The 16,820-nt window shown below is 57.7% G+C and overlaps 1 protein-coding gene across 4 annotated transcripts in view; it reads right to left on the bottom strand.

Moving 5' to 3' along the window:
• PSD (pleckstrin and Sec7 domain containing) overlaps positions 1-16,820 on the bottom strand; it is a 178,572-nt gene that overhangs the window by 136,793 nt on the left and 24,959 nt on the right. For 2 of the 4 annotated variants that reach the window (XM_054276649.1, XM_054276648.1), the window contains exons 9-17: positions 16,299-16,357; positions 15,660-15,749; positions 6,203-6,246; positions 4,806-4,984; positions 3,979-4,049; positions 3,265-3,422; positions 2,797-2,941; positions 2,048-2,191; positions 1-1,795 (exon numbers count right to left, since the gene is read on the bottom strand). In XM_054276649.1, coding sequence (XP_054132624.1) covers positions 1,556-1,795; positions 2,048-2,191; positions 2,797-2,941; positions 3,265-3,422; positions 3,979-4,049; positions 4,806-4,984; positions 6,203-6,246; positions 15,660-15,749; positions 16,299-16,357 — 1,130 coding nt within the window. In that variant the 3' untranslated portion in view covers positions 1-1,555. Of the gene's footprint in view, positions 1,859-2,047; positions 2,192-2,796; positions 2,942-3,264; positions 3,423-3,978; positions 4,050-4,805; positions 4,985-6,202; positions 6,247-15,659; positions 15,750-16,298; positions 16,358-16,820 lie in introns of all 4 variants that reach the window. The other 2 variants (XR_008483040.1, XM_054276650.1) reach the window with 2 other exon arrangements.

Below are 16,820 nucleotides of genomic sequence, written 5' to 3'. Positions count from 1 at the left end.
GTGGATTTTTTTTTTTTTTTTTGCAATAGACTCAAAAGAGCAGAATAAAAAGTTTTGACACATTCGCAAAGTCAGTGCTGAAACCAGCCAGGTGCCAGGCGGCTGAGAACTGTGTGTGTGCCAGCCCCTGGTCACAGCCCTTCACTGTGCCTGGACCCCTTTTTGGACAATCCTGCAGCCATGCTCCATCACTTGCACCTTGCTCTAGACAAGCAAGCATCCTTCAGCCCACTCTGGAATGTAGAGGGCTGCCCCAGCCTGCCCCTCACCTTGGCAAGGAGGGAGCCTGGTTCTGAGGACGGGGCTGCACCAGTGCTGCTGCAGCATGAGAACTGCAGCACTACAGACCAGGCTTTGCTGGTAGCCTCTGAGGCCCCAACCACGCATTGGAAAGAGATGGGAAGAGAAGCTGGCTCCAGCCTGTACTGGACCCATAGGGCAGGGGAACCCCCCCATATCAACCCTGGCTCCAGGGGTCACCACTCCACAGCGAGTACTTACACACTGCTGCCCACCACGCCCTGGGTACGATGCTCACACCCAGCTTCTGCAAACAGGGCCAGTCCAAGCTGCCAGCAGTGGGTGGTAGAAAATGGGGGTCATGAAGCACCGGTGCATCAGCCTCCCACGCAGCCACACATGCAGCAATGGGTGCTGCCATCTCAAGGCTGCCTCCTTGGAACTGGCAGCCACAGGGCTGTCTCCCCATAGGGTTGCTGGTGCTGAAGTGGAGCAGGGGAGCAGGCAGCAGCAGTACACACAGTAGCCCATGCTCAGCTTGCTATAGGGCGAGGGCGTGGGGAGCTGGATCGCCCCCTGAGTCCTTTTAAAAACCCTTTTCCCTCAGAGTGCACTGCCTACAAGATATGGCTGGGTTTGTGATTTTGTTTTTTTTAAACAGTTCCCAAAAAGCATCAAAAGTAGCCCCAAAAAAAAACCTTCCTGGTGGTCAGCTTGATCTGGTACTAAAAAGTGCAAAACTGTATCACAAAAACTGTTCAAAAGTTGTAAGAAAGCGGGGAGGGTGCAGAGGTGACTGAGGTGGCAGGGAAGGAACCAGGTGCTGTTGCCTGGCTTCCCTGGCCACCAGCCCTAGGAGAGGGGACAGTCTAGGGTTGGCCCCCTCCCATCTACCCCCATGGCACAATGGAGCTGGAGAAGCAGCTGCTGGCTTTGTTTTGCTGCGTTTGTCTTTTTTTTTTAAGCCATTGAAGAATTGAGCCCAGCGGGTAGGTTTCAGTTGCTCCCTCTCCCCAGGGCAGCAAGAGTAGGTCCTGCAGCCAAGTGCAGGACAAGGAGGGGCAGGAACAAGTCTGATGGGGCCAGGCAACTCCTGCAGGCAAGGACTGGGGACCGTCCTGCTCTGCCACTGTCTCCGGCGGAGGGGCCATGGCCCTGCATGGCTGGTGCTGGCGGCTGCAGAAGGGCTGTCGCCCCCTCCGGCTCGTGCCGCAGACAGACGGACACATGCAGGGTCTCGGCAGGCACACGGCCTCCGCCCCCGAGCTGGGGGAGCAGGAACAGAGCTGCAGTGCAGGCAGCTGAGACCCCACACTTAGGACTTGTGGGGGTGGCCAGGGGGCTGGCGGCCGCTGCGCTCCGAGACGTTGCGCTTCACCTTGGTGGTCGTGCTGGAGGGCTCTGCGTTGAGTGAGGGGCTGGAGCGGGACTTTTTCAGGCCATCGTCCTCCCCACCCACTGTGTCAAAGAGGGTGGACTCAAATGCTGCCAGGTCCTCGGAGCCAGCCTTCAGCTTGGCCCGCAGCAGCATGGCATAGGTGCCATAGCGGGATTTCTGAGGAGCACAGTGCAGCAGAGACAGGTTGGCAAGCTGGGTACTGTCCTATGGCCAGCATCCCTGCAGGGAGGGATGCTCATGGTCCCTCCAACCCAGCCAGCATCCCGGGGCAGAGGAATGCTCATGGTCCTAGACCATGGCAGTGGCAGTGTAATTCAGCCAATGGGATGGGTTGGTCCCATCACTGAGGATGGCCAAACAGGTAGGGGCAGAGGGCCTGAGGGCAGAGGGGAACATCTTCCAGCTTACCTCAAATTCCAGGTACTCTTCCTTCTGCTTTAGCTCCTCATATTCCTTGCCTTTCACCTTCTTCTCAGGCAGTGAGGAACGATGCTCCAGCAGCTCTGCTGACATTGTCTTGAACTTGGTCTCATGGTTCTTCACCTGCTCCTCCTGGGGAAGGGTGGCACCATGTCAGTGCCCTGCTCTGTCCCCCTGGTAGTGTGAGATGGCCAGGGACAGAACAGGTTTTTCCCCTTCTAGAAGCAGCCAGGATCTCAGCTGCTGCTGCTGCTGGGTTGGATTTTTTTTTTAATGACAGGCAAAATCACAGGCTCTTGGGGGCAATCTGCTCTCACCTCATAGGGGGGCTGACTGCAGTCTTAAAGCAGAATTTAATCCCTCTGAAACTAGGCTGGTGTTTTTTTTAAATCCTTTCTGCTCTATGAATAACTGCCCTGGTATGCACGAGTGCCAGCTAATCCCCCCAGTCAGTTGCCTTTCAAGGTCCCTGGCAGGACCTTGCAAGCCGTGATGTGGGACCACTTTCTCCTCCATGGTCTGACCATCACCTGACTCCAGCCCCACTGCAAGGAACAAGACCTCACAGTCTGCCCCCAGTCTCGGTACCCCTCTTCTCTGTCTCCCCCTTGGCCCGTCACCTCACTGGGGAGGCAGCTGGGTGCATGGCACCACACAGATCCCCCCACGGGGGAATGTGCCACTGGCAGATCCGGGGCTCTGTCCCAGGCTCAGCATTGCCCCACACTGTGGCCCACCTGAGACAGCCTGGTGCAGGAGCTGGGCAGCAGCGGGCGGCTGAACTTCTTCTGGGAGCCGATGGCTGCGGGGAAGGGGGGCGCAGAGAACATGGCTGCCACCACATTGATGCGCGTGATCCAAGAGTGCATCTGTTCGGGGTTCCTGAGAAAAAAGGCCAAAATACACATGGGCTATCTCTGCCAAAGACAGAGGGATCTGCTTCACAGACAAGGTCTGAGTCCCCCAGGCCTGGCCCTGGCCAGCCATGGCACCTGGGACTCTACCCACAGCCAACCTGAGCCCAGCAGTGTAGGAAAAAGAGGAGCTGGGCAAAGCTCAGCACTGACACCAGGTCCCTCTCCTTTCAGAAAGGGCCAGGACAGGAGAGAACAAGGTGGCCCTAAGCCCTATCCCACCCTAGACTCAAGACAGGGGAGCTCCTGTGCCCCAGCGCGGGGCCCAGCCCAGGATCCTGAAGGACTCACTGTGCTTGGAAAAGGAAGACCCTCCAGTCAGCTGTCCTGAGGTAGAAGACATTGGGTCGCTTGCTGTAGTCAGATGCCCGTGTGGCAAGCGAATGGTGGATGCTAATAGCATTCTTCAGTTCCTCTTCTGCCAGTGCCTTCCCTGGCTTATACTCCTCCTGCAAATCATGGGGTGTTTCAGAGCCAGCTCAGGGATGCGCCCCACCATGAGTCAGCTCTGAGGTTTCAGGAACTGCAGACTAGTGCTGGCTGTGGCAGGGCTTGGAGATCACCCTTCACCAGGCAGCTGCAGATTCTGCTTCCAGCTCATGCTACACCCCTGGAGAGAAGCTACACAACCCAGGCACACTGGCTTGGCAACAGCACAGGGGGCTGTTCCCCACTGCCCCCAGTTCCCCATGTGCGTGCTTGCAGGGAACTGGATGTGCAGCCCAACCCTCCACTCAGGGGAAAGACCCTGGCACCCTTCTCCTCCCAGCCAAACCCCCTGCACGCAGTGCTCTCAGTTAGCAGCGCCTTTCACTGCCCAAGCTGTACCCAAGCACCCTGGAAACGGGGGTGCCACCAGGTCCCCAAGCAACAGCTCAGGCATAGAGGGTGCCCAGTCTGCTTAGGCGAGGCTTTGCCATGCTGTGTGCTGCAGGTCCTCTCTCACTGCTGTCTCTCTGGACTGGGGACAATCCCTGTCCCTGGTGTGGGTGGCATGCTGCCTACCTTCTGCAGGTAGAGAATCATTCCCTTCAGGATGGCGTGGAAGGGCTTCCAGCCGCGCTTCCCTCGGGGTGCTGCCAGGGAGGAGAGAGCAGCTCAGACATCAGCGTCAGAATGGAGCGGGGGGGAAAGCCACCCCCCAGCCTCCTCCAGCCAGCCCTGCCACGCCGCACGTCACCCACCCCCGGGACGGGCAGCACGCCAGGGCTGTCCCTGCGCACCTGAGCCCGTGCAGCACGTGGCTGGCAGATGGTGCGGCTGGCAGGGGGGCCCCGCCGCCTCCCGGGGCCAGCGCTGTGCTCCCGCCTCGCTGCTTGTGCTCAGCTCCACCACTGCCTCCGTGCTCGGGCATGGGGACAAGGCAGTGCTGCCTGCCAGGTAATGCTGGCTTTGAAGGGCAGCTGCATCTAATCACTTCTAGGCAGCATTAGATGGCCAGGGCTTAGGAGGGATTTTGTGGGGAATACGGTGAACGTGCCTGGCAGTGCCCAACCAGCTGCAGCCTGCTGTGTGCCTTGTCTATCACACCACAGGACACATCCCTTCATCCACACAATCCTGTGGCAGGGTTGAAACCCCCAGAAACCCCATCCCACCACCCTGCCTGCCCCCTTCCCAGTGCTGTGAGCAGGGAGAGGCTGTCCAGCTCCCCAGCCTGAGGGCTGAATTATGCCTGGCACAGCCAGACAGATGGGGCACTGATGCTGGAGGCTGGCATAAAGCTACAGATGGCCATCACATAGTGACTCCCACCCTGCTTCCCATTCGGTTCTGGAGTTCACTGGTGCCCTCTTGCCCCAAGGGCCCCCATGGGCTCCCCAGGCACCTACTTTTCTTGCAGTCGGGATCGGCGTGGATCTTGCGGACTAACAGCCCGTGCTTGTAAGTGGCAATGCTGGCGTCCTGGGAAAAGTCCAGAAAGGGGTTACTGCAGCTGCTGATGCGCTTGATGGACTTTGGGTTGGGATCTGCCAGCTCTGAGAGGGACTTTCTCAGCTCCTCTTCATCTCTGCCAATCAGATTTGGGTGGGGAAAGTTTGTTACCTTTCTGGGGACAGCAAATACCAAGTTCCCCCCTGGTCAGTGCCACTTTTAGGCCTGGCTTCTGAAAGGGAAGCCAGCAGCAGCAGGCCAGGATGAGCAGCCGTTCATCAGCACTGGTGAGCATCCCAAACTAGCCATGCCTGTGTGCCCCTGTCTCTCTAGACAGCTGAGGTACTGCCTGGTCCCTTGAAAGACAAGGCATTGGGCTTTTGCTGCTGATTCAGGGTGGGACCCCTGCCTGCCCCAGCAAGTGAGAAGCCTTTTTTGGGCAGGAGTGCAACAGAGGCCAGCCAGGCTGATGAGCCAGGAGTGATGCAGGAGCAGTACCCCAAGGCTTGGCACTACCACAGCCCCCCAGCCCACGGCATACAGGCTCACAGGTCTCCAGCTGGTAGGAAGAAGGGTATAGAATGGACTGCCCCCACAAGGAGAGACCCATGCTCTGTTCCCCACATTTTAAGGGTGGCAGCCAGACTACAAGGCCCAGAGCCAGAGGCAAAGGGGTGCAGGGAGACTGGCAGGAAGGCCTCGGGCAGTGCCATCCAAGGGCAGGATCAGGTGTGGGCAGGGTGTAGGCAGCCGGCTCCCCCCGGGTCACAGGCCCTCACTATGGGCGGGCCGCACCGGTGCCACTCCCCCGTCCGCAGGAAGATGTGGGAGCCCGGAGCTGCTGCCTCCCCACTCCCTCAGCCGCTCGCTGCTAATTAAACCCCTCAGCATCTGCCGGCGTCGCCATGGCAGCGGTCGAGTGCATCGCGCAGCGCTGGGTAGCAGCGGGCTGATTAATCCCTGCAGCGCAGACGCTGCCGCTCCTGCTGCTGGAGATGGCAGCTGTGGGCGAGGGTGCAGGCACCCTGTGGGGCCCCGGCACAGCCACAGCACCTCCAGAGCCTGTCTGCTCCCACTCTGGCACAGCCATCGAGGCACAAGCCCAGGCTGAAGCTGCAAGAAGCCAACCTCAGGTGGTTTTCTCCCAGCACGCTGGAGAAGGGGCCCCATGGCAGTGCTGAGGGCAGCCAGGGGTACCTTGCCTGCACCCTAGCCCATCCTAAGCTCCCTCTTCTTCCCTCATCCTCACAGGAGCAGCTGCCTTGCAGCATCATGGTGTGTGCAGCCTCTGGGGCTAGCTGGATTCCCTGCCCTCCCAGTGGCACGCAGCAGCATCCCCTGCAGAGGTACTTACATGGCCCACTGCAGCTTCTCGTTCTTGATGGAGCCGTACAGCGCCTGCAGAGAGAAGAGCGGGGGTCAGCAGGGCAGCGGTGCCAGGCTGGGGGGCTGCTCCAGGGAACAGAGGAGGCACGCCAGACTGGCTCAGGGACTCTGGAGGTTAAGGTAACCCCATGTCAGTTTGTTCCAGTTAGGCTAGCCAGTTGACCTCCATTTAAGGTTACAGACACCTCATCCTGGGCACCACGGGATCTGCAAACCCCCCCATCCCAAAGAAATGCTGGGGGTAGCCCTGGCATTTTGGCCTCTCCTACCCTTTGTCTCCACCTGCCCGTGACAGTGCCACAGCATAATAGTGAGGCATACCTAACATTCCCAAGTGTTTGAGAAAGCTGTTTCTTCCTATTCCAAGGTGTTCCAGGCTGGTAAAAATGACATCCTTTAGGAGGCCTGAGCCCAAGTAGAGCAAGCTTTTGGGACAGACTTCATTAGTGCATGCCTTCACCCCGCTCAGTGGAACCTCAGCCTGCTCCAGGGCCTCCAGAAGCTGCATGCCACAAGAGACCACAGCCAACAACTACACTGCAGTCAGGCACCCACCCTGGGCTGGCAGAGACCAGCTCATGGAAGCACCCAGCACTCCCTGGCAATGCACTGCTCCTACAGGAGCACACTTTGTGAGAGACTTCAGCACTGCTGGCCCTGCACTGGCAGAGACCTTGGCATGCTGTCCTTCACAAGGCCCTCAGAGGACCTTGTCCTCTTGGCTGGCCAAGGCAGGAGCTTGGAGTGGCTGTGGCCTGCCTCTACTCCCTCCCCAGCACTTCCAAACACTTCTCCCTCCTCGGAGACCCAAACAACAGCCATCTGAGCAAGGCAGGGTCAGCTGCCTGTATTGCTGCACAGGAACAAGCTAAGCCTGCCTGCAGCAGGATACTCCAGGGCCCCACTCCCAAGTGTTTGTCCAGTTTGAGCTGGGTGCAAGCCAGCAGTGCTCAGCACAGCTCTGCAGTCAGGGAGGCTCCAGAGAGGGTTTCAATACAGAGCTCACAGAGGCCTTCAAAGCAAGATCTGGAAGGCATCATCCTTGAAGGAAAATAATCGAGTCTCGCACAGGCTGTTCATGCAGCTGTCAACATCCATCACTGGGCCAGAGACTGCTGCTGAGAAATCTTGCTGGTGGCTGAGAAAGTGCAGCTGGAGGCGTGCAGGGGCCCGGGAATGCTGGCCAGCAGACAGGCCCCAGCGGTGTCTGGGGTAGGGACATCCATCACTCCCTGGAGGCGCAGCAGCCAGGATGGAGCAGGAACCCAGCTCCTTCCACACTTTCCCGTTGGGAAATGCTGGCATGGCACCAGCTTGTTTCTCAGAGGAGGAAAGCATCGTCTCAATCTAGCAGGCAGAAAGTAGGGTTCAGTTCTCTCCTGGGAAGACGGGAGACCTATAAAGAGGTAATGGCCCCAGAGCCTGAGGGAAGATTTGATCCCAGACCCATTCATGCAGTCCCAGTGCCAGAGGGGCAGGATGCTAACTTGTGAGCAGGAGGTACCAACCAGTGGGCTGGCAGCAAGGCAGCCAGAGGAGCAAAGAGACTTAGAGAAGAATCTGGGAGGAAAAAAGCAATCCAAAGCCCTGCAGAACATAATCTGGGAGCAGAGCAGGGGGATAAGCAGGATCTCAGAGCAATGTAGATAATAAGGAGTCACTATGGGAAACAGAAGGGATCTTACTGCCAGGGATGCAGCTGAAAAATACTGAGAACCAACAGGCACAAAAAGGAGATTAAAAGAAATGGCACAGAGTAGTGGGCACTGGAAACAGCAGAAAAGCACCTCAGAAAGAGCAGGCAGAATGGCACACGTGGCTTGGCCTCCATCTGGCTCATTGGTGATACATAGAAGTTTCAGCTCCCTGCCCCAAGGAAGGGAGATGTGAGCCAGCTGAGCAGGGATTTTGCAGGGCTGGAGAAGACCCCAGCCCCGTGCAGGGCTTGCAGAAGGATTGCTGCTGATGAATGAATGAATGAGCCAATAGAAGATGCTCGAGGAGTAATTTGGGATGGCACAGTGCTGGATAACAGCCTGGCAGAATACTGTGTTACAAAAACCTGGGCCCTGGGACTCTGGCTGAATACTTCAAAGGCTGAACTGCCTTATGGCTTCAAAAGGCTCCAGCTGCCCTGCTACAAGCCCCGAGAGCATCCCCCCAAGCCCATTACCAGCAGGAGCTGCCAAGTACCACCTCAGAGATGGGAAGCAGGGGCTGCTCAACACTCCTGTGCGAGGGGACAGTGAGAGGCAAACAGGAAAACTGTGCAATTGAGAAGACATCATGAAGCTTTACATTTACACTTAAAACCTGCCAAAATTCTGCTTGGCTAAACACCAGCCCCAAACAAAACCAATCTCAGGCACAAAGCTGGTGGACTCAGCCCAAGTCCTAGCTGAGGAGATGCATTCCAGCCACAAAGCCCACCCTGCTGCTCTGGTCCTGCAGCAGAGCCACTGCCTGTCAGCCCACAAAACTCTGGTGCATAGATTGTTTCTGCTGGGGAAGCGTAGGTGACGCAGGTTCTTGAAGCCGAACTCACAACCACGTCAGCAGAGACCACAGACACCAGATTCATCGCTCAGCAGGTCCCTCTCTCCAGACTCTCTTTGCTCCATGGGTTCGTTTCCCTTGGGCTGAAAGTACAGCAACTCTTTGGCATCTCTGAGCTTGCAAGTACTCCCCAGGAGAAAGCCGGGCACTGGCCACATGCCACTATGGATGATGACCCCAAGCATGGTTGGGGTTTTTTGCCATCGCTGGGTTATGAGCTCACTGTTGCAGCATGCCAGGCCAATCAGCCAGCTCTGCCCTGGACCAGGAATGTACTGTCCCAGGGGGATTTCTAACTGAATCAACATCTTTCTTTGGTGCTTGCCCTCCCAAAAGCAGGCTGACAGGCTGTCTGTGTGTCCTGCTCTACCGAATGTCTCAAGGACAGCTGAGGGGCTGCACTGGCAAGAGGCAGGTGGCTCTGATGTTCTAGCCCAGCCATGCTGGGGACAGCCTATGTAAGCAGGGTAGGGAGAAGACACCCACCTTCAGCTCCTCAGCTCAGATCAGACCAGACCAGAGGCAAGATCCAGCAATGGTCTGTGGAGCTGAGCAACAAGCTGGCCTGAACACAGCTTCGGCATGGGCTGCACTGAGGGCTTAGCCCAGCACTCAAGTAACAGATGAAGGTTGAGGCAGGAATTTCAGCATCCAGATGAGAGTTTTAACCCTTTTTGGAGTGCTTCTTTTTGCATCATAACTCTTATGGATATATCCCCTTTCCAGTCTGCTAGCTCGTCTGCTAAACACAGTGCTCAGCTCTTCATGCAGCAAGGTGCGTATCAAGACTCCCCTTCCTCTTTGTCAGCCCTGTGACCAGCCAGGGATTCAGGACATTCAAGACAGACTTCACAGCCACCAAGCACCCTCCCTGCAGTCATTCTACCTCTGTCTCTGACTGACAGCATTCAAATATGAAAGCTCAATTGCTGGCTGTCCCCAACTTTATCTTAGCAAAATATCTTTGCTACACCCAGCCACAAAGCTCTGTGATGTCCCCCAGGCACCCAGCTGCACTGATCCAAACAGTAGGGTCAGATCAGAGCTGTATGTCCGACAGAACTGTACCTATGCTGGGTCTCTAATTCATCTTGGTAGGTCCCCCCCACCCCACCCCACACCTCCACAGCATGCACAACCCATGCTCAAAACAACTCATCACCTGGCACATACCAGCCCTACTGCATACACCATCACGTTCCTCCCTCCCCCCCCTCTGCTGCAGAGGGGTTCTTGTGTGCACACAGAGCAGACTGACTTGGGGACAGACTTTTTTTCCCGTATAAGGGGCTGTCACGGGGACAACGTCCTGTGCATCACCTTCCACCCTGCTGCAGTCATGGGTGGCAGCAGGTGACAGCTACCCATCCCGGCCCCGCACTTTTGACTCAGTAACATTGTAAGCTGCATCAGCCTCTTTCAAAATATTTAAGCCACTCCTTGCCCAGGCAACTATCATCCTCAGGACAGCAGACCCTTCCCAGAGCAGCCCCACAGCGCGGGAAGCAGCGACCGAGCGTCTCCCAACTGCATGTTTCCATCCGAGTGCGTCACAACTTAATGCTGCCCCCAGACCGTACTGCGCTATGACAGCACCGCGGCTTGGCACGGCCCCGATGGCCCCGCCGGGCTGCTTCTGGCCACCGGGGCAGCCCAAGTAGCTCTGGGGTAACCCTGACTGCTCTGCCCCAGCCTGCCTGCGAGGAGGGGGCTGCTGAACGTTCTTCTCCAGCTACTACACCCGAGGCAGGCACCCGACCGAGGCACGACCCGCCCAGAGACAGCCTGTTCGCTTCTTCCCACCGAGGACCGATGCGCACCAGCCTAACACCTCCAAACGGATGACGGCTCCCAGCGAGTAAGCTCCTGGCAGTAAAAAGCCCATTTTTGTTCAGCCACTCCTTCCTCTCAAACTCTGCTCGGCTGGGAGCCGGGGCTGCGGCGTCACCCCTCCGCCTTGCCTTGCGGCTCTCCCTGACGCTCAGGTGGGTGCCAGTCTGCCCTGGCTGGGCTGGCCAGAGCACGGCGCAGAGCAGCCCTTGGCACGGAGCCCGCAGAGCCTGTCACTTATGCTAAGCCGTAGGGCAGGTCCCAGCGGTACCGCTCTGTCCTGGATTCCTCTCGCAGCGATTTCGAGCAGGCACTGCTGCCAGACCACTGTGAGCGGCGCAATGTCACCCAGGTCTTGCCGCGCTCCCGCCACTCCCGTGATCGGGGTGGGATGGCAGGGGGGAGAAATCCAGGCTTGGGGACGGGGACCCTCGGGCGGAGGGGGCATGGTGGAGACCCGGCTCTGCAGAAAGCAGGCAGGAGACGGAGATGGGGCTGCTGTTCGCTACATCCGTACCAGGGCTGAGGCTCTTGCAGCGGGCGGGACGGCGACTGTCCGGGCACGTTCACCCGCCCATGTCGCCGCCGGGGCGCAGGACGCTGAGCATCCCCCCGCGGCGCTCCCCGCTCCCCCGACCCGCCGCTTACCGGCTTCTTCTTACGGCGGCTCTGGATGCGGCTGACCACCAGGTCGGTGTAGAGCACCGGCTTGAGGGTGCGGGAGCGCTGGGGCCAGCCGTAGCAGAAGGTCTCCACGCCGCGGTAGTTGCGCCCGTAGCGCACCGAGCACATGGAGCGGGACCGCATGCGCCCCGCGCTGCTGTTGATGCTGTTGACGCCGATCATCCTGCCGCCGGCGGCGGGGGGGCGGCGGGGTGCCCGGCGCGGAGCCCGGCCGCCCTGCCCTGCCCTGCTTGCCGTGCCCTGCCCTGCCCGCCGCGGCCGCTCTGCCGCCGCCGCCGCCTGTTGAAGCGGGGCCGGGCCGGGCCGGGCTCGGCGGCGCCTCCCGGCAGAGGCGGGGCCGCCCCGCCCCGCCCGCCGCAGCCAATGGCGGCCCGGCGGTGGGCATCCCGCCCGCGGGACTGCATCCCTCATGGTGATGCCGCACGAGTTGCCCGAGCTGCCTCCCGTGCAGCCCCTCGCCGTCCCTGCCTCCTTTCCGCGGAGAGTGGGAGCAGGTGGCTGTGCCTTCCTGCGGGGGCCGCCGTGGTAACTCCGGGGTTCCAGGGGCCAGGTGGCACCTCCACCCGGTTCCCGCCGGGCAGGCTTCAGAGCTGCTGCTGCAGCTTAGCCCACACCAGGGACCTACAAAACCTTTAGGAGATGGGCCCAGCGGAGATGTGCTCACTTTCCAGCTACAGTGCCCACCCCACACTTAAGCTTCTTGCCTGTCCATCCCAGGTCAGCAGGAAACAGCAGTATCTACAGTCACCCAGCTGGTTATGGGCAGGACAAAGATGCTTCAGGCAGTTGCTTCTGTGAAGAAGCAAAGAGCTGGGCATCCTTGCAGAAAGCACAAGGATCGATACGTAATTTAGTTAGGCTTGACTGAGCAGGAGATGCAGCCAGTGGAGAGGGGAAATTTTCCACTCTGCCCTAACTGTTTGGCATAGTGATCATTTGACACAACTTGTGAGGGAAGGGGCATGTATGTCTGGCTCATCAGATGTACTGGGCTGCCCCTGAAGCCCGGGGGAGCCATGGGAGACAGAGGCAGGGCAGCCCATTGTTCCCAGGGGAAACAGGCAAAAAAAAAATAGCCCAGGGGATTAGACTGAGCAAGCGTTCCTGTGATTATAGCTCAGAGGTGGGAGCTAGGGCTTTCTTCCCACATTGCTAATCACTTACCCAGCACTCTGAGCGTCTGAGCCCTGCTGTTGTGCCTCCAAGCTGGAAGGTGGGGGCCCATCCTACCTTCCTCCCCCGAGGACCCGACTGCATTGTCAGGCTTAATTCATTAACATCTGTGACGTGCTCTGGGCTCCTAGGCTGGCAGGCAGCACAGATTTGGCTCACTCCTGCAATTGCTAAGCAGTGCTGGTGAGAAATGGGGCCCAATTTGGCCCTACTGTTGTTTCTGCCAACCAGTGAAGCACAAGATTAAAAGAGTAAAGAAGATGGGGACGAGCTAAGGCTTCACAAAGTGATCAATCACATAAAGGTCAAATCCACATCTGAAATGTAACAGACAATCAGCAATGGTGAGTGAAATCCCAGGGTGTCTGGGCTGGAATCACACTGTCAAGAGAAAAGCAACATCTCAAGAGCTAAACAAAATATCACCAGCTCCAGGATGTCCTGCTTCCACCTCCTTCCTTGTTGCATGGGCAGCTGCTGTCATACGGCCACAGGAGTTCAGGCCCAAGCCTGCAGGTGTGGGCATCTTTGGGCACAGCATTACATGGGTGCTTATATCCCTGGCATGGCTCTATGCCTGATCAGGGGGACATCTCAGCTGGAGAGCTGGGCAGCCCTGCCTGCAGAGTATAGTTCTCCAGGGGAGCTTTCAGAGACAAAGGGTTTCCAGCAGCACTGCTGGTAAGGCAGCACTGCCTTAGTTCCAGCAGCAGTGCTGTGCAGGGCATAGTGAGGCACTGGCAGTGAGGGGGATGTGATGCTCAGCTGTGAAAGCTCTTCAAGTGTTTTCATTGCTTCTGCATAAAAATGGGACTGTTTACACGTATTATCTAGTAGCAGATAAAGTTCTTGTCTGACTCAAGCTGCCACATGCTCTCAGGCATCATGCTGCGTTTATCTTGGGACTCCCTGCAGCCAGAGATGAGGGGAGTGCTCTGGCTCCCTGTGGGTCTATTCCTGATGCTGTCCTCAGAGGCACAGGGGATGGTGGCCTTGTGCCCCTGCAGCCACCTGGGTCCTGCCCTGCTGCCCCAGTTCCCTGGTAGTGAGTGCTTTGAGTGAGAGCCACCTCCAGCCCTCCAGCTCTGAAGTCCATGGGGTAGCAGCCTGTGCTATCTACCCAGGCAGGCTCAGAAGAGCCCCAGGACCTTTCTTCTGTGGTGCTGGAGCTGCCCAAGACCTGCCCTACAGCTTTGGGAAGCTCCTGTGAAGCCTGCCTTTCCCTCCCCTTACCCTTAGGAAACGCATGTGCTCCTGGAATGCTAAAATTAGCCAGCCAGCTGTGCGGCACGCTTGCACAGGAGCCTCAGTCCCCAGGCACAGCCCGCCAGGTCTGCCAAGGAGGCAGCATCCTGCTCGGGGTAACAGGGCCAATGCAGGCTGACACAGCAGCAGGAGAGCCTTTCCCCATTTGTCTGCCCCTGAGCCTGTGCAGGGACCACAAAGCATCAAGCAGCCAAAAGCAGTGGGCAGAAGGGAAAGAGTGTCTTCTCTGGATGAACTGCCTGAGGCTGCCCAAGATCCCCCTGCCAGTTCTTCTCCCAGCAGAAGCCAACAGCACTCTCTCCATCTCACCCGCCCCAGAAAACTACTCCCCCTTGCACGGGCAGGGGGTTTCCAAAGCAGAACGGTGCTTCAGGTGCTTCAGAAGAGCTGCAGCCTGCCCTGCCTGAGTTCCTCACAGTGTCTTCCACTCCCCCTCCCCAGCATGGCTCCTGTACAGAGGCGGCTGGAGCGCGGCGGTGGGAAGCACCGCAGCTGCAGAGGGAACAGGCCATTTTTAGCAGAGCAGCCTCCCAGCTGCTGGGCTGAGCTGTGCAGGGCTGTGCTGCAGCACTGCAGCCTTCCTCCACCTCCTTACAGCCAGCCAAGGTCTTGGCCCCTGCCTGTGAGGGAAAGCCTGTAGCTTCATGGCACTACCTCGCTGGCCTATTTCCCTCTGTCTGGGAGCTGATGTGGTAACTTCATCTCATGTGTTTGAACTGCCGGTGTTCTGAGGGACTGAGTTTAATAGGCCAATGCCTCAAGGGTGGGCACCCAACCATGGGGCAGTGAGGGATAAAGGGGGCACACCAAGAAGTCTTTGGAGCTTAGATACTCCAAGGTGTAGCAGCACTGAAGGGCCAGAGCTCACATTTCATAGGTTTCCATCCATTTTGTGTGCTTAAAGCCTTTTCTGGAGCTGGGTTTAAAATTAGAGGAGAATTTTTCCTGAGTAACTCCTTTTACTGGCGAAGTGTGGGCTGAGAGGGAGGACAGCCCTATTGAGAACTGCTGGTAACCCCTTAATGATGGGGTGAGCGACACAACCAGGAATAGACCCACAAAGGCTGAAAAGGGAGCTCAGCTTTTCATCCTCTGTTGCCTTTTTTCATCAACCACCTCCCCCCCGTTGTGGCTCCAGCACCCTGTGGGAACCCATCTTCCACATCATGAGTATTTGCCAACTGCAGCGCTTCACCAACAGCAGCAGTTTCTGCCTGGCAGAGCCCATGGGAGCTAAGCCTATTCCCAGGGTCTGAGACAGGGAGACAGCAGCTCCGAAAATCCTCCTGCGTGCAGGCAGTGCCACAGAAGCGCAGCAGTGCAAGGCCAGAGGTGCTTGCTGAACACTGCTCTCCCTGACCAGCCCCTCTAGGAGCTGGGTCAGGCAGGGAGAAGGCAGGAGTCCCCCAGTCCCACCAGTGTGGTGAGTTCCCAGCTCCAAGCTTTTAACCTCCAGCCCACTCTCCCAATTGCGATGCCTTGCCCATGTCACCTCTGCCCCAGAGGTGGCTCCAGTGCCAGGGCCTGGCCAAGGTTTTGGGCTCCAGTGCTTCAGGGAGTCAGAAAGGGCTGAGTACCACAGGACTGATGGCAGGAAGCCTCTGGCTGCAGCTGGGCAAACCAGCCCTAGTAAGCTGCCCTATGTGTGCTCCCTTGCCTGCAATACAGGCACAGCAAGAGCAATGAGGGAATCAGAACCCCAGGCAAAGCTCCACTGTCCTGCAGGGGGAATGGAGCAACCCATGTTCCCCTAAGCAAGGCTGAAGCACAACTGCAAGCTCAGGGATCATCACTGTTCTTGCATGTAAATGCATCTTGCATTCATAGCATGTCAGGTAGCCCTCCATGTGATCCAGCCCAAAGCTCTCACTTCTGCTCCTGCTGCTTGGCCAGCCATGGAGAACAACCAAATTTACCTTGAGCAGCTCCTTGGGGAAATCAGTGCCTCCATTGAGTCCCTCCAAGTTGCCAATGAATTCGGAGCAGGACATTCTCTTCCCAATGTTCTGGGGGAGTCAGGGGGAGAGAAACATCAGGATTTCCTTTGGGACAGAGGTCACTGCTGGCTGAAGCAGGTCCCACAGCCCAGGAACAAACACACCAATCTCTGCAGAGGGGTGAGGGACCAGCCTGGTCTCTGCAAGGCTGCTTGCAGGTACGGGGAAGCTGCTGGCTTTGCAGAGACTCCAGGAGTTTTAAATAGCCTCCTTTTTCAAAATTGTGTGCTCCCTGCTCCCAAAGGCAGCTGGTTTTGGAGTCTTGTTCCCACCTTCTTTTCCTGTTCAGTTTTCTTTTCTGTCCTTGTTCCACCTCTACATCTTTCAGCTCAGCCAGTCTCCTTCAAAGCCCCACTCTCTCCTTCATTAGCCCCTCCTCTAATTTAGCCTTTCTCACCTCTCCTCACCAAACACATTAGGGGTGACAAGCTCTTATGGGCCCAGGTCCCATGCCTCCTGCTCCTGTGGCACTGTTCTCATCCTTCCCTGAGTGCCTACAGTTTCAGAGTGGAGAGGACAGACAGGGGACAGACTGGAACAGTGGCAGTGGTGACTTACATGTCCATGCAGATCTGTATTTAGCAGCATCAGGGCGCACGTGAGGGTGTGGGCTCCGTCTGCAGCACAAGCACAGGACAGAAATTAGAGCCCCCAGCCCTGCAGCTGGTGCTCCAGTGCCTCAGCATCTTAGGAAAGCTATGGGGTCTCTGAGCCTCCAACACAGTGCTGAGCCCCCTCCTCCCACCCTGGACACAAGGGGACACAGCAGTCCCTGCAGTGCTGACAGCCTGCAGGTAAATAGGTAAGAGGCTGCTGGTTCCAAACCTGAGCATACAAATTCCCTTCCAAGCCTGCTGCCCCTGTAGCCAGGCAGTGATGCTGTAGCTAATCCTGCAGAGCTCCTAGCATGGCAAGGTAGGACCCACATAGCCTCTGCCAGCCAGGCAGCCCAAACCCCACAGTGCCACAGCCAGCCCAGAGCAGGCCCATTCTGTGTGAACCCACACAGAAGTGGTGCGAAGACATTAAATAGTACAAAGCAGGTGTCTGTGCTCCTGAAATGCTAGGCTAGATTCCTCC

The sequence above is a fragment of the Melozone crissalis genome, unplaced genomic scaffold, assembly GCF_028551555.1.
Source record: "Melozone crissalis strain CALT ecotype California unplaced genomic scaffold, PUWL_Pcris_2 ptg000019l_1, whole genome shotgun sequence".
Lineage (NCBI taxonomy): Eukaryota > Metazoa > Chordata > Aves > Passeriformes > Passerellidae > Melozone > Melozone crissalis.
The sequence above is the reverse complement of the archived record's forward strand: the minus strand, read 5'-3'. Positions and strand labels throughout refer to the sequence as shown.